Source organism: Sebastes fasciatus, chromosome 17, assembly GCF_043250625.1.
Source record: "Sebastes fasciatus isolate fSebFas1 chromosome 17, fSebFas1.pri, whole genome shotgun sequence".
Classification (NCBI taxonomy): Eukaryota; Metazoa; Chordata; class Actinopteri; order Perciformes; family Sebastidae; genus Sebastes; species Sebastes fasciatus.
This window is the reverse complement of record NC_133811.1, coordinates 29,272,591-29,297,670: the sequence shown is the minus strand read 5'-3', so window position 1 is coordinate 29,297,670 and position 25,080 is coordinate 29,272,591. Positions and strand designations below refer to the sequence as shown.

The following is a 25,080-nucleotide window of genomic DNA, read 5'->3' as shown; positions in this document are numbered from 1 at the left end:
ATAAACACCAAGGAAGAAGAGCTTGTTACGCTTTCAGCAAAATGGCTTCTACTGTGAGTAGAAACAGCAGAGAGTCTTTATTGTGATGAGAGGAAACGGTGTCTGTGACGGAGTCTGATGAGAGGAAACGGTGTCTGTGACGGAGTCTGTTGAGAGGAAACGGTGTCTGTGACGGAGTCTGATGAGAGGAAACGGTGTTTGTGACGGAGTCTGATGAGAGGAAACGGTGTTTGTGACGGAGTCTGATGGAGAGGAAACGGTGTCTGTGACGGAGTCTGATGAGAGGAAACGGTGTTTGTGACGGAGTCTGATGAGAGGAAACGGTGTTTGTGACGGAGTCTGATGGAGAAAGAGTTCCTGTGGTTGTGTTTCATGTGTAAATGCTGAGAGCGTTGGTGGAGCAGCGACTAACTGCAGCTACTGAAGAGATATCTGGTCTGTTTGAAAGAAGGATGGAGGAGAACTCTGGAGAACTACTGGACTCTGTTTACAACACTCAGCTCCGGTTACACAGAGCAGGTTGGTTCTCTCTGTTCTCTCTGTTCTCTCTCTGGTTCTACCAGAGCAGGTTGGTTCTCTCTGTTCTCTCTCTGGTTCTACCAGAGCAGGTTGGTTCTCTCTGTTCTCTCTCTGTTCTACCAGAGCAGGTTGGTTCTCTCTGTTCTCTCTCTGTTCTACCAGAGCAGGTTGGTTCTCTCTGTTCTCTCTCTGGTTCTACCAGAGCAGGTTGGTTCTCTCTGTTCTCTCTGTTCTCTCTCTGGTTCTACCAGAGCAGGTTGGTTCTCTCTGTTCTCTCTCTGGTTCTACCAGAGCAGGTTGGTTCTCTCTGTTCTCTCTCTGTTCTACCAGAGCAGGTTGGTTCTCTCTGTTCTCTCTCTGGTTCTACCAGAGCAGGTTGGTTCTCTCTGTTCTCTCTGTTCTCTCTCTGGTTCTACCAGAGCAGGTTGGTTCTCTCTGTTCTCTCTGTTCTCTCTCTCTGGTTCTACCAGAGCAGGTTGCTTCTCTCTGGTTCTACTGACATCAGACCAGTGAATGTAAATGGGTTCTCTGGGTACCCCCGAGTCTCCCCTTTACAGACATGTTATGATAATCACATGCAGTATTATGCATACAGTATAAATGTGTTATTTTCTCCTGTTCTAAAATGGTGTGTTTGAATATTTCTGCTTCCTAAACAGTCTTGAATTATATAAATGTCACTGTTTATTATTGTAAATCAATTAACAACTCAAAACAATGACAGATATTGTCCAGAAACCCTCACAGGTACTGCATTTAGCATAAAACAATATGCTCCAATCATAACATGTCAAACTGCAGCCCAACAGGCAACAACAGCTGTCAGTGTGTCAGTGTGCTGACTTGACTATGACTTGCCCCAAACTGCATGTGATTATCATAAAGTGGGCATGTCTGTAAAGGGGAGACTCGTGGGTACCCAGAGAACCCATTTACACTCACATATCTGGAGGTCAGAGGTCAAGGGACCCCTTTGAAAATTGCCATGTCAGTTTTCCCTCTCCAAAATTTAGCCCAACTTTGAGCGTTATTTAGCCTCCTTCGTGACGAGCTAGTATGACATGATTGGTATCAATGGATTTCTTGGGTTTTTCTAGTTTCTTGTTGATACTAGTATCTTCATTCTAGCTTTAAGACTGAACCCGCTATAGCCTCCTAAAAACAATAATGTTGGCTGGGATCGCCAGCTGTCCCGCGTGTCTCAGAGGGTTAAACAGAAAACATGTTTAATATTGTGATATTTACTGGAAATGACAATACAGCCAACAGCAAGTAGGAAACTTTCAGGCTCCTGGTGATCTCCCTCCAGCCAGCTGCCACCTTATTTAGGTTTTTGTAGTGAAGGAGGAGGTATCGTATAGATAACTCCTCATTTCAACTTCACAAATCAGTCGTTCGTCGTCCATTGCAACACTTTCAAAGTGAACGTCAGGAATAAGTAGAAACGGAGCGTTCGACAAAAGTTCAGCTCAAAACGGCGCACTGTGGAAAGAATGGCATATTTTCTCACTTTTGACATAAATATATTCGATTATAAATACATATTTGTTCATAAGTATTTCAAGAGATGGTCATATTTGCATGGAGGATCAGTAAATGCACATTTAGTATGATTAACCTTTATTCTTTCAACTTTATTGCCTTTTAAGGGAAACTTTGTCTCACATCCCACATTTAAGAAAGTAGTGGTATCAGTGGTTAAGTTTTAACATTAAATTACAGTTTGCTAAGACGTGTGTATGTATTTCATTATTCTCCACAGACGTCCAGCAGCTGTTGGTGGTTAAAGAAGAGGATCCCACTGAGCAGCAGGAGTGGAGCCTCCGTCTGGACCAGGAGGACCCAGAGCCCCCACACATTAAAGAGGAACCAGAGGACCTCTGGACCAGTCAGGAGGGAGAGCAGCTTCAATGGCTGGAGGAAGCTGATATCAAGTTCCCATTCACTACTGTCCATGTGAAGAGTGAAGAAGATGATGAAGAGAAAGCTCAGTCCTCACAGCTTCATGAGAGACAAACTGAGGAGAACAGAGAGGCAGAGCATTTGAAAACAGAAGCTGATGGAGAGGACTGTGGAGGATCAGAATCATCTATGATCTCAGATCCAGATAGTCCTTTACAACCAGCTACTCATGACGATACTTCACCCTCCTCTGAATCTGAGACTGATGACAGTAGAGATTGGGAGGAGACTAAGGAACCTCAGTCAGGTTCAGACCCTCTGCTAAACAATGAAGTATCTGTAAGTGATATGGAAGGTAATACTGGAGAAACATCAATTAGCTCCAAAAGATTTCTTTGTTCAGTTTGTGGTAAAACATTCACACAAAAGACACATCTGAGAGAACACTTAACTGTCCACACAGGGGAGAAACCTTTTAGTTGTTCAGTTTGTGGTAGAGGATTCGCAAGAAAGACACATCTGAGAGAACACTCGACAGTCCACACAGGGGAGAAACCATTTAGTTGTACCGTTTGTGGTAGAGGATTCGCACGAAAGACACGTCTGAGAGAACACTCGACTGTCCACACAGGGGAGAAAGCATTTAGTTGTTCATTTTGTGGCAAAACATTCGCTCGAGAGACACATCTAAGGCGGCACTTGACTGTCCACACAGAGGAGAGACCATTTAGTTGTTCAGTTTGTGGTAAAAGCTACACACAAAAGACACATCTCAAAGCACACATGACTGTCCATACAGGGGAGAAACCATTTAGTTGTACAGTTTGTAGTAAAAGATTCTCACTCCATAATAGTCTGAGACGACACTTAGCTGTCCACACAGAGGAGAGACCATTTAGTTGTTCAGTTTGTGGTAAAAGATATACACAAAAGACACATCTGAAAGAACACATGACTGTCCATACAGGGGAGAAACCTTTTAGTTGCTCAGTTTGTGGTAAAAGATTCACACAAAAGTCCACTCTGAGACGACATTTGACTGTCCACACAGGGGATAAAGAATTTAGTTGTTCAGTTTGTGGTAAAAGATTCACACAACATAGTAATCTGAGACATCATTTGAGTGTCCACACAGGGGAGAAACCATTTAGTTGTTCAGTTTGTGGTAAAAGATTCACACTAAACGACACTCTGAAACAACACTTGCGTGTCCACACAGGGGAGAAACCATTTAGTTGTTCAGTTTGTGGCAAAAGCTTCACACTAAACCAGACTCTGAAACAACACATGGGTGTCCACACAGGAGAGAAATTTACTTGCAGCGTTTGCAATAAAACATTCACTCGTCGCCACAAGGTAAAAAATCACAACTGTGTTGGTGAGAGCAGTTCAGTTGAACTCGGTTCAACACTAATCAGCTAAATACTGTCAGACTTAAAGGTCCAGTGTGTAGGATCTGGCAGCATTTTTTATCTTTTTATGTATTTACTGTATATTTTGTTGTATATATTTAATTGCTGGAAACACGGTTGTTTTTGTCTTACCTATGTCTTGCTGCAAAAGCAAATTGCCATCCAGGGACAATAAAATTGAGTTTAGGTTGCATATTGTAACGTTAAGCCTCTCCCATGTGTGTTACCGCAGTTTCAAAAGCATGTCGGAGAACGGCGGTGGCCTTCAGGTAGCGTTAAAACATGAAAGTCTCTCTCTAGAGCCAGAGTTTGGTTTGTCCGTTCTGGGCTACTGTAGAAACACGGCGGACTCCGTGAAGAGGACCCGCTCCCTATGTAAATATGAAGAACTCATTGTAAGCCAACGAAAACACAACAACTCTTAGTTTCAGATTATTATACACTAAAGAAAACATAGTTATTAATATTATATTCCATTTCTGATAATAGATATCCCAAAGTGCTACACCCTGTTCCTTTAAAGAAAGGTCAACGTTTTGGACATTCATAAAAAAAGTGTGTTTAAAGTTTTTTTGGCACATTTAGAAACTTTTGGATGATAGACACACTTTAGATCTATGAATAAGACATTTTTAATCACAGGATCCCTCTGATGAAGATATGATGGTTGTATAACTTGACCTGAACTGTACAGGGTCACTACATATCCTTATTTATAATCCTGCACATGTGCATGTTTGCACTAAAGCGTATTCAAAACTCTATTGTATAGTTTACCTTACAACTGTGGCAAATGAACATATATATTTTTTATATAATTAAAGTCTGCACAGTCCACTTCCACACCAGGCCAATATTCACTTTAGCAGTTTACCCAATTTCCCTCGGGGATCCATAAAGTCTGCTTCTGATTAATACTTCTATTACATATATTTATAATCTGTTATCTTTTTTCATCTTCTACTTTCTTTTTCTAATGCTTGTGATTAATCTTAGTCTAACTATTATTCTTTATTGCAGAATAGCCTTGTAGCACAGCCTTAAGAAGAGTATGCCACCCTGCATTTCTCTTCACATTTAAAATGAGCATGTGTCAAATAAAACCACTGAATCCTTAAATCTTGGATCTTGAATCTCTCATTCTGCTTCTGTCATTGGAATAACTGAGACAACATCTGCATAAAGTTTCCTCAAGTGCATCTTCCACATGCAGATGTTCAAATTTATTTTGGAGAATCCAGAGAGAAAGGAAACAGAAGAGACTGCCTTAACACGGGTGCTCCCTGTTGGTAACCACGGGTACTGAAGCTTTACGAAGGGCAAAAATACAGAACAAGTACTGCCTAGTTGGTTATATATGACCAGTGATATTATCATTTTTCTTATGACTTATTATAAACCATTTCCTTATTTTCCTATTTCTATATTCCACACTTCCTCCTATAATGCATAGTAAAACTCTGCTCTCAGTAATTACACTATTTTTTTAAGAAAGAAAAAAAGCATCCCTGAAACCCTGAAAAGAAATAAGTGGATGAAGATTTTAAAAAATGGCGTTGTTGTTCTGGCATCTCTCAGTGGCTGTGAGATGCAGAGGAGAGCAAGGACAAGGAAGAAGACAGGCTACAAGAAACACTGACTGAAGAAGAAGAGGAAGGACAGACAACATGGTGAGGTAATAAAACAGAACTTTCAACCTTGAATATGTAAGAAGCTTTTCTCCATATATATATATATAAATAATAATATAAAAAATAAATAGATAAATAAAAGTATAAATATAAATATATATAAAAGTATAACTTTAATTTATCTTAAAAAAATAAAATAAATAAAAGTAAAACTTTTATTTATCTATTTATTTTTTATATTATTTTTTATATTATATATATAAAATGTATTCATTTTGAATTTGTTGTATTATTTTTTATATTATATAAATAAAATAAATATTTTTTTATTTTTTGTATTATTAGTTTTTTATATTATTATTTCTTTGTATTAAATATACATATAAACATTTTTTTTATTATTATTTTTTTATATTATATATATAAAAACATTTATTTGATTATTTATTATTTATTTTTTTATTATTATTTTTTTATATTATTTAATATCATTATTATTTTCATTTTCTTTAATAGTAAAACTAGTGAGTAGTTACAGTCCTGATCCACACTCCCACCAGCAGGTGGCGGAAATGCGTCATAACGTTGTTTCCCAACCGCCAATAAACACCAACGAAGAAGAGCGTGGTACTCAAAATGGCTTCTATCGTGAGTAACAACAACAACAACAACAACAACAGCTGCTCAGAGTCTGATGAGAGGAAACGGTGTTTGTGACGGAGTCTGATGAGAGGAAACGGTGTTTGTGACGGAGTCTGATGAGAGGAAACGGTGTTTGTGACGGAGTCTGATGAGAGGAAACGGTGTTTGTGACGGAGTCTGATGGAGAAAGAGTTCCTGTGGTTGTGTTTCATGTGTAAATGCTGAGAGCGTTGGTGGAGCAGCGACTAACTGCAGCTACTGAAGAGATATCTGGTCTGTTTGAAAGAAGGATGGAGGAGAACTCTGGAGAACTACTGGACTCTGTTTACAACACTCAGCTCCGGTTACACAGAGCAGGTTGGTTCTCTCTGTTCTCTCTGTTCTCTCTCTGGTTCTACCAGAGCAGGTTGGTTCTCTCTGTTCTCTCTCTGTTCTACCAGAGCAGGTTGGTTCTCTCTGTTCTCTCTGTTCTCTCTGTTCTCTCTCTGTTCTCTCTCTGGTTCTACCAGAGCAGGTTGGTTCTCTCTGTTCTCTCTCTGTTCTACCAGAGCAGGTTGGTTCTCTCTGTTCTCTCTCTGTTCTACCAGAGCAGGTTGGTTCTCTCTGTTCTCTCTCTGTTCTACCAGAGCAGGTTGGTTCTCTCTGTTCTCTCTCTGGTTCTACCAGAGCAGGTTGGTTCTCTTCTTCTCTGTTCTCGGTAACAGGAGCAGGAACGTTACGAGGAACAGAGAACATGGAAATGAGTTGAACAACTTCATCCACACACTCTCTCATAGCAGAGGAAAGAACAGAGCCAGCTAGCGTTCTTCTTCCTCTTCCTCCTCTTCTTCTTCTTCTTCTTTCTTCTTCTTCTTCCTCTCCTTCCTCCTCTTCTTCTTCTTCTTCCCCTCCTTCCTCTTCTTCCTCTTCTTCTTCTTCTTCTTTCTTCTTCTTCTTCCTCTCCTTCCTCCTCTTCTTCTTCTTCTTCCCCTCCTTCCTCCTCTTCTTCCCCTTCTTCTTCTGTTCTTTCTTCTTCTTCCTCTCCTTCCTCCTCTTCTTCCTTCTTCTTCTTCTGTTCTTTCTTCTTCTTCCTCTCCTTCCTCCTCTTCTTCCTTCTTCTTCTGTTCTTTCTTCTTCTTCTTCTCGTCCTCTTCTTCCTCGTCCTCTTCTTCTTCTTCTTCTTCTTCTTCTTCTTCTTTTTCTTTTTATTTATCCATCCACTACCTCTACTCTACTCTACTCTACTCCAGTCTCTTAATTACTCCAGTGTTGATCAGAAACCTATAAATCTTCTTTCTCCTCTCCACCGTGTCTCTGCATCCAAGCAAATCCTCCACCCCGTTCTCTCCAATGGTGCCAACCTCTGCACACCTGCTACCATACTCTGTCTATTTAACTCATATTTTGTGCATGAAGTAAGGGCTTTGAAGGGCCGGTGATCCGCGGCAGCGCCGGGTCTAAACGGTCCCTCCACCTGGGGACAGTGTTGCCAGATCTCGTGAGAGAAACAAGCAACCAGGTCTAAAGAAACAAGCAACCAGGTCTAAAGAAACCAGCAACCAGGTCTAAAGAAACCAGCAACCAGGTCTAAAGAAACCAGCAACCAGGTCTAAAGAAACAAGCAACCAGGTCTAAAGAAACAAGCAACCAGGTCTAAAGAAACCAGCAACCAGGTCTAAAGAAACCAGCAACCAGGTCTAAAGAAACAAGCAACCAGGTCTAAAGAAACCAGCAACCAGGTCTAAAGAAACAAGCAACCAGGTCTAAAGAAACCAGCAACCAGGTCTAAAGAAACAAGCAACCAGGTCTAAAGAAACAAGCAACCAGGTCTAAAGAAACAAGCAACCAGGTCTAAAGAAACCAGCAACCAGGTCTAAAGAAACAAGCAACCAGGTCTAAAGAAACAAGCAACCAGGTCTAAAGAAACCAGCAACCAGGTCTAAAGAAACCAGCAACCAGGTCTAAAGAAACCAGCAACCAGGTCTAAAGAAACCAGCAACCAGGTCTAAAGAAACCAGCAACCAGGTCTAAAGAAACCAGCAACCAGGTCTAAAGAAACAAGCAACCAGGTCTAAAGAAACAAGCAACCAGGTCTAAAGAAACAAGCAACCAGGTCTAAAGAAACAAGCAACCAGGTCTAAAGAAACAAGCAACCAGGTCTAAAGAAACAAGCCCAAAAGAAGCCCAAAACAAGCGACCTTACCTACCGACCACAATATGATAGAGAGAGGCAGCCACTTGATCACTACATATATATGTATGAATATACTTTAGATTGCATTTCATTTCATTTTAGCATCAATTTTTAGCTTTTAACTTCACTTTTTTTTTGTTAACTAAACTTAAAGAATTTGAACATTTAATTAAATCTTTGCATTTCACCAGATTGGCATAATATGCTTGTACATCACACTTACAAAAAACACGCCCCCCACTTGAGGGTGAATCCAATCTTTACGTCCACTCTCTTTCCCAGTCTTTGTCGTACTATATGCCATATTTCGCCCGCTGGCGTTGTCAGCTAAACTCCATCAACCCCACGAAGATTTGTCTCACAACAACAGCAACGCTCTAAGTGGCGGCGATGCCGGTGAGCGACTGCAACAGGACAAAATAGACCGGTATAGAGGAGAGAGACAGGAGCCCAAATTAGCAACTACACTTTAGAAATAAGCCCAAAAGAAACGCAACCAATATTTGTAAGCGACTTTTCAGAGAAACAAGCCCAAAGTTGCTTATAATAAGTGCAACATTTCTCCCACGTTTAAGAAAGTAGTGGTATCAGTGTTTAAGTCTTAACATTAAATTACAGTTCACTAAGATGTGTGTATGTATTTCATTATTCTCCACAGACGTCCAGCAGCTGTTGGTGGTTAGAGAAGAGGATCCCACTGAGCAGCAGGAGTGGAGCAGCAGTCTGGACCAGGAGGACCCAGAGCCCCCACACATTAAAGAGGAACCAGAGGACCTCTGGACCAGTCAGGAGGGAGAGCAGCTTCAACGGCTGGAGGAAGCTGATATCAAGTTCCCATTCACTACTGTCCATGTGAAGAGTGAAGAAGATGATGAAGACAAAGCTCAGTCAAGGCTTCATGAGAGACAAACTGAGGAGAACAGAGAGGCAGAACATTTGAAAACAGAAGCTGATGAAGAGGATTCAGATCCAGATAGTCCTTTACAACCAGCTACTCATGACGAGACTTCACCGTCCTCTGAATCTGAGACTGATGACAGTAGAGATTGGGAGGAGACTAAAGAACCTCAGTCAGGTTCAGACCCTCTGCTAAACAATGAAATATCTGTAAGTGATATGGAATGTAATACTGGAGAAACTTCAATTATCTCCAAAAGATTTCTTTGTTCAGTTTGTGGTAAAACATTCAAACAAAAGATACACCTGAGAGAACACATGACTGTCCACACAGGGGAGAAACCTTTTAGTTGTTCCGTTTGTGGTAGAGGATTTGCAAGAAAGACACATCTGAGAGAACACTCAACTGTCCACACAGGGGAGAAACCATTTAGTTGTTCCGTTTGTGATAAAAGATTCGCACGAGAGACACATCTGAGACGGCACTCGACTGTCCACACAGAGGAAAGACCATTTAATTGTTCAATTTGTGGTAAAAGATTCACACGAAAGACACATCTGAAAGCACACATGACTGTCCACACGGGGGAGAAAACATTTAGTTGTTCAGTTTGTAGTAAAAAATTCTCCCTCTATAATAGTCTGAGACGACACTTGGCTGTCCACACAGGGGAGAAACCATTTAGTTGTTCAGTTTGTGGTAAAAGCTTCACACAACATAGTAATCTGAGACATCACTTGATTGTCCACACAGGGGAGAAACCTTTCAGTTGTTCAGTTTGTGGTAAAAGATTCACACTAAACCACACTCTGAAACAACACTTGCGTGTCCACACAGGGGAGAGATTTACTTGCAGTGTTTGCAATAAAAGATTCACTCGTCGCCATAAGGTCAAAAATCACAAGTGTGTTGGTGAGAGCAGCAGAAAGAAATGAAACTGCAGAGATGCTTGTCGAGCCATTTTTTTTCACCAGCAGGATTGAAGTTCTGAGGGTAAAAGACTTGGTTCAATAATGTCAGACTTAAAGGTCCACTGTGTAGGAACTGGCTGCATCTAGCCACCAGTGATTCACCTATTTATTTATTCATATTTATTTAATTGCTGGGATCACTTCTGTTGTACCTCGAGTCCAAAACATTCAGTGCTTCACCCACCCCCCTATTCCTTGATGTACCCTATGTAGGCGTTTTGTATCTTATTGTCTTACCTATGTCTTGCTCCAAAAACCATTTGCCCTCCGAGGACAATAAAGTTGAGTTGAGGTTGCAGATTGCAGCCAGTTGTTGTAAGAGTAGCGTATGTCATTAGGAGAATAGCAGACCCAGTGCATAGATTGTGTGCAAACAATTGAGCTAGTGAAGCAGAAGACACAGTTAGTTTAGCTTTGAGAATATCAAGAGAATGTTCAGTGGAAATTTGTGCAGAAATAAATGCTGCAGGTCCTCCAGACCAACAGAGGTTTCCCGTGTCTTGTTTCCCGGTGGCTGAGTGGAGTGACGCTCCGGAGCGAGTAACGTTATCGACCTCGGCCCAAGCACGAAAAGTTAACAGTGTTTTGTCCGTTCTGGGCTACCGTACTGTAGAAACCTGGCGGCCGACTCCATGGAGAGAGGATCCGCTTCGTATGTAGATATAAACGGCTCATTCTAAGGTAACGAAAAAAATATACGGTTTTGCCAATAGACGTGTTCTCGGAGATCAATGATGGTCAGAATGATCGCCAATAGCCAATGCCTTTGACAATGTCAAGACAATATTTGTAATATATATTAAATTATGTATAAGTAGTATTAAATTAATATTAAATTAAATTTGCCTCATCATAGTTTCACGTCGGCATCCCCGCGACTGAATGTGAGTGGAGAAGAGATGGAACTAGGGCTGTACCGAATAATTTGAGGCTTCAAAGCTTCATTCATAACGTGTACATTCCTATTATTATTATTATTATTATTATTTTAATTATTATTATTATTATTAATAATAATTTGCTGTTTTTCAACAGCTGAACTACTTCTTGGCACTAATCAACTGTTTCGATGTCTTCCAATCAGGTTTTCAACCACATCACAGCACTGAGACTGCTCTTGTTAAGGTCATCAATGACATCCGCTTGAACTCACAGAGCGGCAGAATTTCATTCTTAGTATTATTAGATCTCTGTGCTGCATTGAATTGAATTGTTCCTGAAATGTGCTATATAAATAAACTTGCCATGTGTCTACATTTTGTTGTTAGTTTTCTGGTATTGCATGTAGTCATTGCACAGCAGACTATAGGGCAGGTACTGTATACATTCATCATAACATAAATTGGTGCATATAAATTCACCAGTATAGAGGAAAAGACGATCCCCTGCCTAATGTGTGTCCCTACCAATGTTGAAACAAAACGTATGCCTTCGCTCTCATTACAAACATGAAAAAATAGTTTTTGCTATATATGTGCTCAGAAACATAAAACACATAAGTAGATATTAGAAATATAAGATGGTGGTTGTGAAGAACAGAGTTCGATCCCCGTTCACTGACCGAGCCTGGAGGATTATCTTAAAGCTGCAGTGGGTAGAATTGGAGCAAAAATAAAAATATATATATTTTTATAAATCAGAAAGTTTGTTATCTGGCAGCCATGTTGAGATCTGTTGAGGAAATACCAAGCACCGTCCACCAGCTGGAGCACAAACTCTCCTTTTACAGTTAAACAAAATGTTTCTGAAAACATTACAGGCGAGAAATAGGCATTACATTATATTCTTATTTGATCAGCGCTGCCTAATTTGACCATTTGATTTGAGTTTGCAAGTGATTGACAGCTGCCTCAGTTGACTACTGAAGCTTTAAGGGCTTACTTACAAAGAAATGTGCACTTGTGACCCTCTCCTCTGAGCATTTCAACCAAAGACGGAAATTCCCTTTAATGATTGTTTCCTTTAAATTCATCCTTTCAGGAGAAGAAGAAGAAAAAAGAAAATAATAAATTACGTCCCAGAAATCTGCTTCTTCTTTTCTATGCTGTTATTCATTCTGCGACCTTGGGAGGGTCCCGAAGCTACTGCAGGTTTAAATTGGGAATAGTGACATCTTATTTTTAAAAGCAGGCTTTTATTTTTGTAGGTTATTCGGCAAATTGCAGCGGAACCAGATATGACGTCGCTCTTAGAGCAATAAGGCGGCGAGTAGAGACAGCAGAGTTCCTTTGTTGTGACCGTTGATAGACCGTCTGATGGAGAGCAAACTGTGTTTCTGACGGAGTTTGATGGAGAGCAAACTGTGTTTCTGACGGAGTTTGATGGAGAGCAAACTGTGTTTCTGACTGAGTTTGATGGAGAGCAAACTGTGTTTCTGACGGAGTCTGATGGAGAGCAAACTGTGTTTCTGACGGAGTTTGATGGAGAGCAAGTTTCTGTCATTGTGGTAAAATGTGTAAAGTCCAAATGCTGAGAGCGTTGGTGAAGCAGCGACTAACTGCGGCTGCTGAAGAGATATGTGGGCTGTTTGAAAGAACGATAGCAGAGTACGAGGAGGAACTCTCTCGATCAAAAGAGGAGAACGAGCGACAACAGAAACTACTGGACGCTGTTTTACACCCTCAGCTTCAGTTACACAGAGCAGGTTGGTTCTCTTTACTTCTTCTTCTCTCTCTGTTCTCGAAAAAAAGTCGTAATATTACGAGAATAAAGTCATAACTTTACGAGTTTTACACTGTTTAGCATTGGCAGAGAATTTTGGCAAATTTCACTTGGGCGCTCCCCACATAATCAGCTGTGCTGCTCATTCCACAAATTCATGATCCTTACAAGTTGAACATCACTGTGAAGGTAAATAAACAGGCTTTCCAACGATGTAAAATACAATGACCATTAGCATTGTAACAACAGAGAAATAATCAACCAAACACAAATTTCCAAACTTTTTTTCTGAGTTTATTTCATTATTCTCCACAGACGTCCAGCAGCTGTTGGTGGTTAGAGAAGAGGATCCTACTGAGCAGCAGGAGTGGAGCCTCCGTCTGGACCAGGAGGACCCAGAGCCCCCACACATTAAAGAGGAACCAGAGGACCTCTGGACCAGTCAGGAGGGAGAGCAGCTTCAAGGGGTTGAGGAGGCTGATATCAAGTTCCCATTCACCTCTGTCCATGTGAAGAGTGAAGAAAATGATGAAGAGAAAGCTCAGTCCTCAAGGCTTCATGAGAGACAAACTGAGGAGAACAGACAGGCAGAGCATTTGAAAACAGAAGCTGATGGAGAGGACTGTGGAGGACCAGCCAGGATCTCAGATCCAGATAGTCCTTTACAACCAGCTACTCATGATGAGACTTCACCCTCCTCTGAATCTGAGACTGATGACAGTAGAGATTGGGAGGAGACTAAAGAACCTCAGTCAGGTTCAGACCCTCTGCAAAACAATGAAGTATCTGTAAGTGATATGGAAGGTAATACTGGAGAAACATCAATTAGCTCCTCTGGATGTGCTAGAAGCTTTAGCCACAAGGAACATCTGCAGAAACACACTGGAATCCAATCAAGGGGGAAACCATTTAGTTGCTCCGTCTGTGGTAAAACATTTGCAACACGGTCTAGTTTGACCACACACGTCAGAGTTCATTCACATGGAAAAACTTTCAGCTGTTCAGTTTGTAGAACAGGTTTCAGTCGCAGTACCCATTTGGCTAGACACATGAGAAGCCATAGTGGGGATAAACCATTTAGTTGTTCAGATTGTGGTAAAATATTCAGACTAAAGTACTCTCTGAAGCAACACTTGACTGTTCACACAGGGGAAAAACCATTCAGCTGTTCAATTTGTGGAAAGAGATTTGCACTAAAGAAAAATCTGAAACGACACTTGACTGTCCACAAAGAGGAGACAACATTGAGTTGTTCATTTTGTAGTAAAATATTCATACAAAAAGGTGAACTGAGAAAACACTTGATGGTCCACACAGGGGAGAAACCATTTTGTTGTTCAGTTTGTGGAAAGAGATTTGCACGAAACGGACATTTGAAACGACATGTGATGATCCACACAGGGGAGAAACCATTTCCTTGCAGCGTTTGTGATAAAAGATTCACTCGGCTCTGTAGTGCCAAAAAACACAAGTGTGTTGGTGAGAGCAGATAACAAGTCTTCAGACAAATTTCAATTAGACACAATTCAACATGACGTGTTGGATTAACCCAGTTGCCTTTTAAAGGATAGTTTCAGATTTTTCAAGCATGTCTTCATACAATAATCAGATGCCACATGTATGTTGAGAGAGTTATCTTCAAGTGGGTGTCTTCGTACTGAGACTCGTGTGCAGGTTAAGTTTGTCCCGGCAACCAACCTTCAAGTGACTACCAATACATATCCCTCCGCCCTGCTCAACCAGGAAACATTGTGTGGAAACATAAAGAGGGACTTTTCTGTTGATTAGTTAATCTATTTATCATTTCAGCTCTAATTTTATACACTGTTGGGTAGAGTAATCTGTAAAAGTTCATATTTTATAAATTCTTCATTATGTTAGTTTAGATCTTTCTTCCCTTTTTGTTATTGTTTTTTTTTCTCTTGGGGTTTGGGTGAGGTCCTTTGTAGAAGCTTGTGGCTTTTGATCTCTCCTGACACATTTCTTGTTTTGTTTTGTTTTTTCCATTGACTGGATTTTTTTGCAGTTTTATATATGTGTAAATAAATAAAATTTAAATAAAAAAAAGAAATCATGAGTTTTGTATGCAACTAGTAAGTAAGAAAGTAGATTATTTTCATTTTATGCTACTTTACATTTTTACTCCACTGTTTTTCAGAGGGAAATATTGTTCTACATTCATATGACATCTAGTTCTAATGGTCACTTTTGAGATTAAGATTTTACATTAAATGTGTTACATTTATTCACAATACATTTTTATTGATTAAAACAATGGCTCCAAGTCTTTTTTTGTCGTGTCCGAGAGATATTATTTTACTTAAGTAAAAGTATCACTAACACAATGAAAATACTCTGTTACAAGTCCTGCATTCAGAAAAACTGCACACAGATTAATCACACATCAAAATGTGGCTTACATGTTAAGGTATCAGTAATGACAATCCAATAGTATAATAAACTGAATGAAATAATAATATTCACAGGGTCCATTCTGCTGCACAACCAGTACAGAGAGACACGGGTCTGTAAATACAAGTTTGACTCTGCAGGAATTACAGCATCCAGAGGAATCACCTTTTACAGTCACTAAGGAAGGCAAAACATCTGGACTTGTCATTGTCAGGTCTATTAGAGGAATACAGCAGATAACATATACTGTGAAATTATTCAGTTTTTAGGAGAAACTGATTCAGTTAAACGAATCTAAAGTTTTCATCATTATTTATTGTTATTATTATTATTATTATTATTTATGTATTTTTTATTTTTTTTAATTTCAATCTCCTGTTCCACACTCTAGTCCAGATGGTGGTGGTAATGCACCTCTAAGATGGTTTGCCAATCGCCAATAAACACCAAAGAAGAAGAAGAAGAATATGGGGCTGCGTTAGAATAGTCAATGCTTCCTTTATTATCTCCTTCAGCAGAGGATACACTGGAGCATCCTTTACCAAAGGAAAGGAGAGAATAACATCCCCCAATTCCTTGCGGCCGTAGCATTTAAAGCGACGCACCATTCGGCCGTTCATAACAAACGATATGCTGATCTTGCATATTATTTCCATACGCTCATACACTAACTGGGATTCATGTTGAATATGAGTGGACAGTGACAACCATTTCGTTTCACTTTATTGTTAATTAATTATTTATTTCGAACATGTAACAAATACCTCAGTAAAAAACAAAACAAGAATAACTAATAAAATGAACAGTAAACAATCAATTAACAAATAATCTACATAAATAAATATTACGAATATTTAGAAAAGAAGTTGGAAGAAGTACAGCCTACACTAACAGTATATGATCCTACACCTTCTCCATAACTCAAACAATTAACTCAATATGTATCATATATTCCTGTTTATATAAATTCCAACCGTGGTAATGAAGTGATTTTGTCCACGTTAGGTCAGAGGATGCTTTATTATATGTTGATAGATTGTTGCAGCAGCAGGAGGAGGAGCTGTGGTATCTCTCTTTAACACACCGCGGGTGAAGCAGACTGTCACTGAAAGACCTATTTGTAACGCACGGGGGGAGTAGCGTCTTTTGTAGTCCGTCTTCAGAACATTGTAGTTTCACCACGGCAGACTGACGTCACTAACATCCGCCGCAGTCGCATCATAATGACGGAGTCTAGTGAAAGAGCAGTCGGATTCGTCTTTTCCTAACTCCTTCTGAATTCTCCTTCTCACTTTTCCATCGAGGTCAAAGAGACGCGGTTAGGAAAAGACGTTAGGACGTAATTATTTGACTTTTCGAACGCAGCCTTGGTGTCTTTTATTTTGAAGAAGCCGTGGTACCGGAAGTAGTTCCCCTCTCTGAGTCTAGCTGGAGCAGCAGAGTCTGCTGGCTGAAGAGGTTTGTCTTCGTGTTTTCGGGTCTTTGTTGTCCTTTCCCCGCCGTTAGTCCTGCTCTTTATGTCCCGGAGTGAACCAGCAGAGTCCGGATGTCTGGATCAACGTGTTTCAGTGGACTTTGTGTGAATATTCTGGACGTTTCAGCTCAGAATCATCTCTGTTAGCCCAGAATGCTAACTGAAGTGATCGCAGCTAACTGGAGATAGACGAGACAGAGGTAACCTAGCAACAGAGAGACCAGACTGTCTTTAACGGAGTGTCTCTGGAGGACAAGCTGCTGAGATTCAGTGAAACATGTCTAAAGTTGACCTGCTGAGAGTTTTTGTGAAGCAGAGACTAACTTTGGCTGCTGAAGAGATATTAGATCTGTTTGAAACAACGATAGCAGAGTACGAGGAGCAGCTGGAGTTCAGCTCCAAAGAGAATCAACGAAGACAGAAACTACTGGACGCTGTTTTACACCCGGAGGTCCAGCTACACAGAGCAGGTTGGTTCAGTTTCATTGTTTTATTATCACTTTAAACTGCTGGGAAACCAGTGGAGGAGGTATTCAGATCATTTACTCAAGTAAAAGTACTAATACCACATTGTGGAAATACTCTGGTGGGTTAATGTAGGTTAACTAAGTACATTTACTAACTAGTTGTTGTACAATTTCGAGGTAGGCTACTTTAAAGTGGCAGTAGGCAGTATATTTTTGGCATCATTGGGCAAACATCCCATAATAACCTTTCAGCATATTGTAATTCAAGTGTTCTGAGAGAAAACTAGACTTCTGCTCCTCCTCATGGCTCTGTTTTCAGGCTTTACAACATCTAGCCCGTGACGGGAGACTTTGACCAATCACAGGTCATTTCATTGAGAGAGCGTTCCTATTGGCTGTGCTCCGGTCATGTGACCAGAACTTGGCGTTCCTTCACCTGATTTCACAATGGCGGCGGCGTCACAAACTTCTAATTTTACAGCTACACCGTGCACTACAAGATGATTCTGAGAACATCTGAGGAGAGAAATAGACATTAACGTAACAGAATATTGATTCATATTTGATCAGCGCTGTCTAGTTTGACCGTTTGGTCGGAGTTCAGAGTGATTGACAGCCGGCTCTCATAGCTGGACAGCAGACCTCAGATCAGCTCTTACTGCTTGTTTTCCTCCGGTCTGTGAAATCTTGCAGATGCCGTTAGGAGCACCAGAGGACACAGAGGCACATGATTTTTTTCAGGTTACCTGTTTCATGCACTACTGTCACTATATAGCGACTGTTTTATAAAAATATCTTTTTTTTATTCTTATTTGCTCCGATCTCGCCTACTTCAGCTTTAATTGAGTATTTCCATTTTAGGCAAATTCATACTTCTCCTCCACCACATCTCAGAGTTAAATATTGTACTTTTCACTCCACTGCATTTGTCTGACAGCTTCAGTTACTTTTCAGATTACAGTTTTTCATCCCCTTCCTGTCCAGTGAAAACCATGTATCTCCAGTTGTGTTGATGTTGAATGTTTGTGATAAACTGAAGGATGAGTGTCCCTTTATGTGTTGAAAGAATTATCATACTCCTTAAGCTGAATAAACTATTTAAAAAGCTTCTGAATATCTTTGGGTTTTGGACCACTGACCTCGATGAACAAGCATTTTGAAGGCGACTCCCAGAGCTATGGGATATTGTGATGGGAATTTATCGCTATGTTTTCTGACGCTTAACGAATTAAACGGGTAATCAATAATGGAAAATAATCTGTAGTTGCAGCTCTAGAATAATTCAAAGGCACAACAGTTTGTAGTTTGTTTTACTTTGAATGACTTGAAAATAGGATTTTACCAAATATGCAACATTTCTTCCACGTTTAAGAAAGTAGTGGTATCAGTGGTTAAGTGTTAACATGAAATTACAGTTTTCTAAGACGTGTGTATGTATTTCATTATTCTCCACAGACGTCCAGCAGCTGTTGGTGGTTAGAGAAGAGGTTCCCACTGAGCAGCAGGAGTGGAGCCTCCGTCTGGACCAGGAGGACCCAGAGCCCCCACACATTAAAGAGGAACAGGAGGAACTCTGGACCAGTCAGGAGGGAGAGCAGCTTCAATGGCTGCAGGAGGCTGATATCAAGTTCCCATTCACCTCTGTCCATGTGAAGGGTGAAGAAGATGATGAAGAGAAACCTCAGTTCTCACAACTTCATGAGAGACAATCTGAGGAGAACAGAGAGGCAGAGCATTTGATAACAGAAGCTGATGGAGGATCAGAACCAGCCAGGATCTCAGATCCAGATAGTCCTTTACAACCAGCTACTCATCACAATACTTCACCCTCCTTTGAACCTGAGACTGATGACAATAGTTATTGGGAGGAGACTAAAGAACCTCAGTCAGGTTCAAACCCTCTGCAAAACAATGAAGTATCTGTAAGTGATATGGAATGTAATCCTGGAAAAACTTTCAGCTGCTCAGTTTGTAAAACAGGTTTCAGTTGTAGTAACCTTTTGGTTAGACACATGAGAAGCCATACTGAGGACAAACCATTTAGTTGTTCAGATTGTGGTAAAAGATTCAGACTAAAGTACTCTCTGAAACAACACTTGACTGTTCACACAGGGGAGAAACCATTTAGCTGTTCAATTTGTGGAAAGAGATTTGCATTTAAGGGAGATCTGAGACGACACTTGACTGTCCACACGGGGGAGAAACCATTTTGTTGTTCAATTTGTGGAAAGAGATTTGCACAAAAGGAACATATGAAACGACACTTGATGGTCCACACAGGGGAGAAACCAATTGCTTGCAGCGTTTGCAATAAAAGATTCACTCTGCTCCATAATGCCAAAAAACACAAGTGTGTTGGCGAAAGCAGCAAAACGAAGTGAAGCTGCAGAGATGCTTGTTGAACCATTTAACATTATTCCAGCAGGTGTGAAGTATTGATGACAAGACTTGGTTCAACACAGATCAACTAAAAACGGATAATCAATTTAATTCTGTTTTTTATTTGTCTATATACATTATTTTTTATGTTTTCTAGTTACTGTGCTTTTTGGTATTAAACGTGTTCATTGTTTAAACTTGTTTGTAATTGTCAAAAATGATTTTATGTCCCCTATACATCACTATGATAAACATTTGTGAGCCCTGCATTCAGAAGTGCTGCAACATAGTTTAATAAAACTAACATCAAAATGTGGTTTAAATGTTAAGGTATCAGTAATAATAATATAATATTACAGCCGCAAGCGGCAGTTCGCGCGTTCAAGCTTTTTCCGCTCAAGGTACTCTTGTGGACATATTGTGGAAGTTTGGAGATGATGGACCAAATGGTTGTTGACTTAAGTCTGTTTATGTGCTGAGCTACACCCTTTTGAAATTCATTGGTCAATATCTTCGAAATGCAATGATATATCAACAAGCTTTCTACAACTTTTGAAAAGCTTGGTCCAATAATGATCCACAGAAAATTTGGTAGAAATTGGATTCATAGTTTAGGAGAAGATGTCAAAAATGTGTTTTTCAAAAAATTCAAGATGGCAGAAAACCTACTTGGCGGACTTTAGCGGTCCAAGAGGCTTTTTTGTAGAGCACATTCAGCTGGACAAGTGTGTCGGATTTCAAGTCAGTCAGACTTTAGGTGTGAGAGGGCCGGCCTTTGAAATGTTACCTTTTTTGTCTGTCAGTGATAGCGCCATCATGTGGCCAATTGAGATCATATTTTATTTGAAGCATAAGGACATCATGGCCATTTATGGTACCAAGTTTCATATCTCTAGCGTTTTAGAGCTCATAGCAAATTGAGCAAAGGCATAATATAGCATAAAATGCTAAATAGGCCACGCCCACATGCACGATCAATATGATACTTCAGATCTTGAATAATACTTGCCCCCAGAGCATGTGCACCAAATTTGGTGAAATTCTGTTTACCAGGTTTTGAGGTACAAGTTTTTGGTGTTTGTGGCACCCCCTTTGGGTTGAGCTGAAACACCTTTAGTACACCTATTCCCAAACATGTACTGAAGATATCTACCAAGATTTATGATGATTGGACTAATGGTCAATGAATTACGGCTATTTCCTGCTAAGCCCCGCCCTCTTAAAGTTCATTGGTCAATATCCTGAAAACGCAATGAGATGTCAACAAGCTTTATGCAACTTTTGATGAGCCTGGTCCAATACTGATCTACAGAGATTGCCAGCAATTGGACCTTCAGTTTAGGAGGAGATGTAAAAAAATGTGTTTAAAAACTCAACATGGCGGAAAATCAAGTCAGTGGATTTTTGTGGACTTTTTTGTAGAACACATGGAGCTGGACATGTCTGTCAAATTTCAAATTGATGGGACTTATGGTGTGAGGGGGCTGGCCTTGAAAAATTTTGTAGCGCCACCATGTGGCCAATTGGGATCATATTTTATGTGAAGCATTATGACATGATGGCCAGTTATGGTACCAAGTTTCATGTCTCTAGCTCGTTCCAGCTCAAAGCAAATTGAGCAAAGGCACAATATAGCATATAATGCTAAATAGGCCACGTCCACATGCACCGATCAATATGACCCTTCAGATCTTGGTTAATACTTACCTCCAGAGCATGTGCACCAAATATGATAAAATTCTGTCCACCAGATCTTGTGCATTTTGCACAAACAGTTCAGAGAGACACGGGTCTGTAAATACAAGTTTGGTCTTTTATTTTGAAGAAGCCGTGGTACCGGAAGTAGTTCCCCTCTCTGAGTCTAGCTGGAGCAGCAGAGTCTGCTGGCTGAAGAGGTTTGTCTTCGTGTTTTCGGGTCTTTGTTGTCCTTTCCCCGCCGTTAGTCCTGCTCTTTATGTCCCGGAGTGAACCAGCAGAGTCCGGGTGTCTGGATCAACGTGTTTCAGTGGACTTTGTGTGAATATTCTGGACGTTTCAGCTCAGAATCATCTCTGTTAGCCCAGAATGCTAACTGAAGTGATCGCAGCTAACTGGAGATAGACGGAGCCGGATCAGCTCAGTGCTAGTATCTCTATTCAATAGAGACCAGACTGTTTACTGGAGACACCATGTCCACATGAACCCGTCTGAATGGACTCTGAGCTGTCTCCTTTAGTTAAAAACGAGCTGTGATTCAGTGAAACATGTCTAAAGTTGACCTACTGAGAGTTTTTGTGAAGCAGAGACTAACTTTGGCTGCTGAAGAGATATTAGATCTGTTTGAAACAACGATAGCAGAGTACGAGGAGCAGCTGGAGTTCAGCTCCAAAGAGAATCAACGAAGACAGAAACTACTGGACGCTGTTTTACACCCGGAGGTCCAGCTACACAGAGCAGGTTGGTTCAGTGGTGGCTGGTGGAAATGTTTCTATTCAATTTCAGTAAACATCCTGGTATGATTTAATGCAAGTGAAGGTATCAAAAACACATTACTACTTTGCAGTTAATTAATCAACAATTATTTTATTCCAACAGGAAGAGTAAATAATGCTTTGAAAAAACACAACAGTATAAAATGTGCTGAGTGGTTGAATGTAACTAAGTACTTAAATACAATTTTGAGGTACTTCTACTGTACATGAGTATCTCCAAGTTCTGCTACTTTCTACTTGTACTCCACTACATCTCAGAGGGAAATATTAGACTTTTTACTGCACTACATTTATCTGACAACTTTAGTTACTTTACAGATTAAGATTATTAATACAAAATATAATCACATTACAATCAAATTAAACATTACAATCAAATAACACATATTACTGGGTGCATTCCATATTTAAAACACAAATATTGACAATTTATATAATTTGTATTATTATTATTATTAGTAGTAGTAGTAGTAGTAATGTTTTTTGTGTGGGACTCAGTGAGGGCAGCGCCCTAGCAGCCTCTATTGGTCGGCCGCCACTGACAGTTTCATTGTTTTATTATTCATGCATGAATTATGATAACCTCAGTCAGGATTTTTTTTTTACCAAGTGTTTTTGTTCATCTTTAGGCAGGAAAAAAAATATTGACTTTCATCTTTTTTTAAACACACGCATGCTGTCCACTTTGTTGGACAGCATGCGTTTAAGTTTTCAACTGAACTACGTTTTTTCTAAACCAATGAATAAAATGATAAATTATGTGAAAACTATAAAATCATATTTATTTTTAAAGGGACTGTTTGTAAGATTCAGAAATGCTTGTTAACAGCGACACCTATCAGTGGTTTAAGTGTTAATATTAAATTACAGTTGTCTAAGACGTGTGTATGCATTTCATTATCCTCCACAGACGTCCAGCAGCTGTTGGTGGTTAGAGAAGAGGTTCCCACTGAGCAGCAGGAGTGGAGCTCCAGTCTGGACCAGGAGGACCCAGAGCCCCCACACATTAAAGAGGAACCAGAGGACCTCTGGACCAGTCAGGAGGGAGAGCAGTTTCAACGGCTGGAGGAAGCTGATATCAAGTTCCCATTCACCTCTGTTCATGTGAAGAGTGAAGAAGATGATGAAGAGAAAGCTCAGTCCTCACAGCTTCATGAAGGACAATCTGAGGAGAACAGAGAGGCAGAGCATTTGATAATAGAATCTGATGAAGAGGACTGTGGAGGATCAGGATCAACCATGATCTCAGATCCAGATAGTCTTTTACAACCAGCTACTCATGACGATACTTCACCCTCCTTTGAACTTGAGACTGATGACAGTAGAGATTGGGAGGAGACTAAGGAACCTCAGTCAGGTTCAGACCCTCTGCAAAACAATGAAGTATCTGTAAGTGATATGAAATGTAATACTGGAAAAGTCTCTGCTAGCTCATTTGAATGTGCTAGAAACTTTAGCCACAAGGAACATCTGCATCAACACACTGGAATCCAAACAGGAAGTAAACCGTTTAGTTGCTCCGTCTGTGATAAAACATTTGCAATAAGCTCAAGTTTGATCTCACACTTCAGAGTTCATTCAGTTGGAAAACGTTTCAGCTGTTCAGTTTGTAAAACAAGTTTCGGTACCAGTAGCAATTTGGTTAGACACATGAGAATCCACACCGGCGAGAAACCATTTAGTTGTTCAGTTTGTGGAAAAAGATTTACACAAAAGGAACATTTGAGAGTACACCTGTTTGCCCACACAGGGGAGAAACCATTTGGTTGTTCAGTTTGTAGTAAAAGATTCTCATTCGATAGTAATCTCAGGCAACACATGGCTGTCCACACAGGGGAGAAACCACTTAGTTGTTCATTTTGTAGTAAAAGATTCACACTACAAGGTAATCTGAGAAAACACTTGATTGTCCACACAGGGGAGAAACCATTTGCTTGCAGCATTTGTGATAAAAGATTCACTCGGCTCCATAATGTCAAAAAACACAAGTGTGTTGGCGAGAGCAGCAAAACGAAGTGAAGCTGCAGAGATGCTTGTTGAACCATTTAACATTATTCCAGCAGGATTGAAGTACTGATGACAAGACTTGGTTCAACACAGATCAACTAAAAACGGACAGACTTAAAGGGCCCATGTCGTGCTCATTTTTAGGTTCTTACTTGTATTTTGTGTTTCTACTAGAACATGTTTACCTACTTTAATGTTTAAAAAAACTTTTATTTTCCTCATGCTGTCTGCTTGAATATAACTGCATTCACCCTCTGTCTGAAACGCTCCGTTTTAGTACATTTCAATGGCATTGCAACAGAATTGCTTTGCTAGGCAACAGCTTGGGTCCATGTCAGCTGATGTCATTCACATCCACTGCAACAGGAAATAAACTGGGACCCATTTAGAATGTTTGAGTTTAAACTTTGAAATGGTCTAAATATTGTAGATTTGTGACATCACAAATGGACAGAAATCCTGACAGTTTGTTTCAAAAGCTCAGTTTCTGAATGTGGGCTGTGTGTATTTCTCTGTGGATTAAGCGTTTCGATACTTTCACAGTTCAATTATGTTTTTATTTGTCTATATACATAACTTTTTGTTTTGTGATTACTGTACTGTAAGTATTAAATGTCCCCTATACATCACTATGGTCAACATTTGTGAGTCCTGCATTCAGAAGTGCTGCAACACAGATCAATCAAACTAACATCAAAATGTGGTTTACATGTCAAGGTATCAGTAATAACAATCCAACAATATAATAAACTGAATGAAATAATAACATTCATAGGGACCATTCTTTTGCACAACCAGTACAGAGAGACACGGGTCTGTAATACAAGTTTGGTCCCTTTTATTTTGAAGAAGACGTGGTACCGGAAGTAATTCCCATCACTGAGGCTAACTTGAGCATGTAGAGTCTGGGTGAAGAGGTTTGGACATCTTCACTCAAGCTGAGCAGCTTCAAGGGCTGGAGGAGGCTGATATCAAGTTCCCATTCACCTCTGTCCATGTGAAGAGTGAAACCTCAGTCCTCACAGCTTCATGAGAGCCAAACTGAGGAGAACAGAGAGGCA

At 40.1% G+C, this 25,080-nt stretch overlaps 6 protein-coding genes across 8 annotated transcripts in view; all 6 read left to right on the top strand.

The window, feature by feature from the left end:
- The window catches only part of LOC141753856 (uncharacterized), a 42,484-nt gene continuing 17,404 nt past the window's right edge, over positions 1-25,080 (top strand). The window contains exon 1 of one of the 2 annotated variants that reach the window (XM_074612478.1): positions 1-104. The gene's annotated coding sequence lies outside the window, so the exon portion shown is untranslated. The remainder of the gene's footprint in view (positions 105-25,080) is intronic. The other variant, XM_074612479.1, reaches the window with a different exon arrangement.
- LOC141753852 (uncharacterized) lies at positions 102-4,952 on the top strand. The gene is made up of 2 exons (XM_074612469.1): positions 102-519; positions 2,282-4,952. Exons 1-2 carry the CDS (start codon positions 381-383, stop codon positions 3,841-3,843), a joined length of 1,701 nt encoding a protein of 566 aa, XP_074468570.1. The 5' UTR covers positions 102-380; the 3' UTR covers positions 3,844-4,952.
- On the top strand, positions 6,128-11,402 carry LOC141753857 (uncharacterized). 2 transcript variants are annotated; one of them, XM_074612481.1, is made up of 3 exons: positions 6,128-6,463; positions 8,938-9,386; positions 11,233-11,402. In XM_074612481.1, exons 1-3 carry the CDS (start codon positions 6,325-6,327, stop codon positions 11,293-11,295), a joined length of 651 nt encoding a protein of 216 aa, XP_074468582.1. In that variant the 5' UTR covers positions 6,128-6,324; the 3' UTR covers positions 11,296-11,402. The 2 variants fall into 2 exon arrangements, with proteins under 2 accessions (XP_074468582.1, XP_074468581.1); XM_074612480.1 differs by having other exon boundaries at positions 6,132-6,463; positions 8,938-11,402.
- Positions 12,600-15,081, top strand: LOC141754928 (uncharacterized). Its single transcript, XM_074614358.1, has 2 exons — positions 12,600-12,792; positions 13,125-15,081. Exons 1-2 carry the CDS (start codon positions 12,600-12,602, stop codon positions 14,300-14,302), a joined length of 1,371 nt encoding a protein of 456 aa, XP_074470459.1. The 3' UTR covers positions 14,303-15,081.
- LOC141753866 (uncharacterized) lies at positions 16,416-19,639 on the top strand. The gene is made up of 2 exons (XM_074612495.1): positions 16,416-17,165; positions 18,618-19,639. Exons 1-2 carry the CDS (start codon positions 16,973-16,975, stop codon positions 19,541-19,543), a joined length of 1,119 nt encoding a protein of 372 aa, XP_074468596.1. The 5' UTR covers positions 16,416-16,972; the 3' UTR covers positions 19,544-19,639.
- Positions 21,369-24,648, top strand: LOC141753858 (uncharacterized). The gene is made up of 2 exons (XM_074612482.1): positions 21,369-21,977; positions 22,923-24,648. Exons 1-2 carry the CDS (start codon positions 21,785-21,787, stop codon positions 24,029-24,031), a joined length of 1,302 nt encoding a protein of 433 aa, XP_074468583.1. The 5' UTR covers positions 21,369-21,784; the 3' UTR covers positions 24,032-24,648.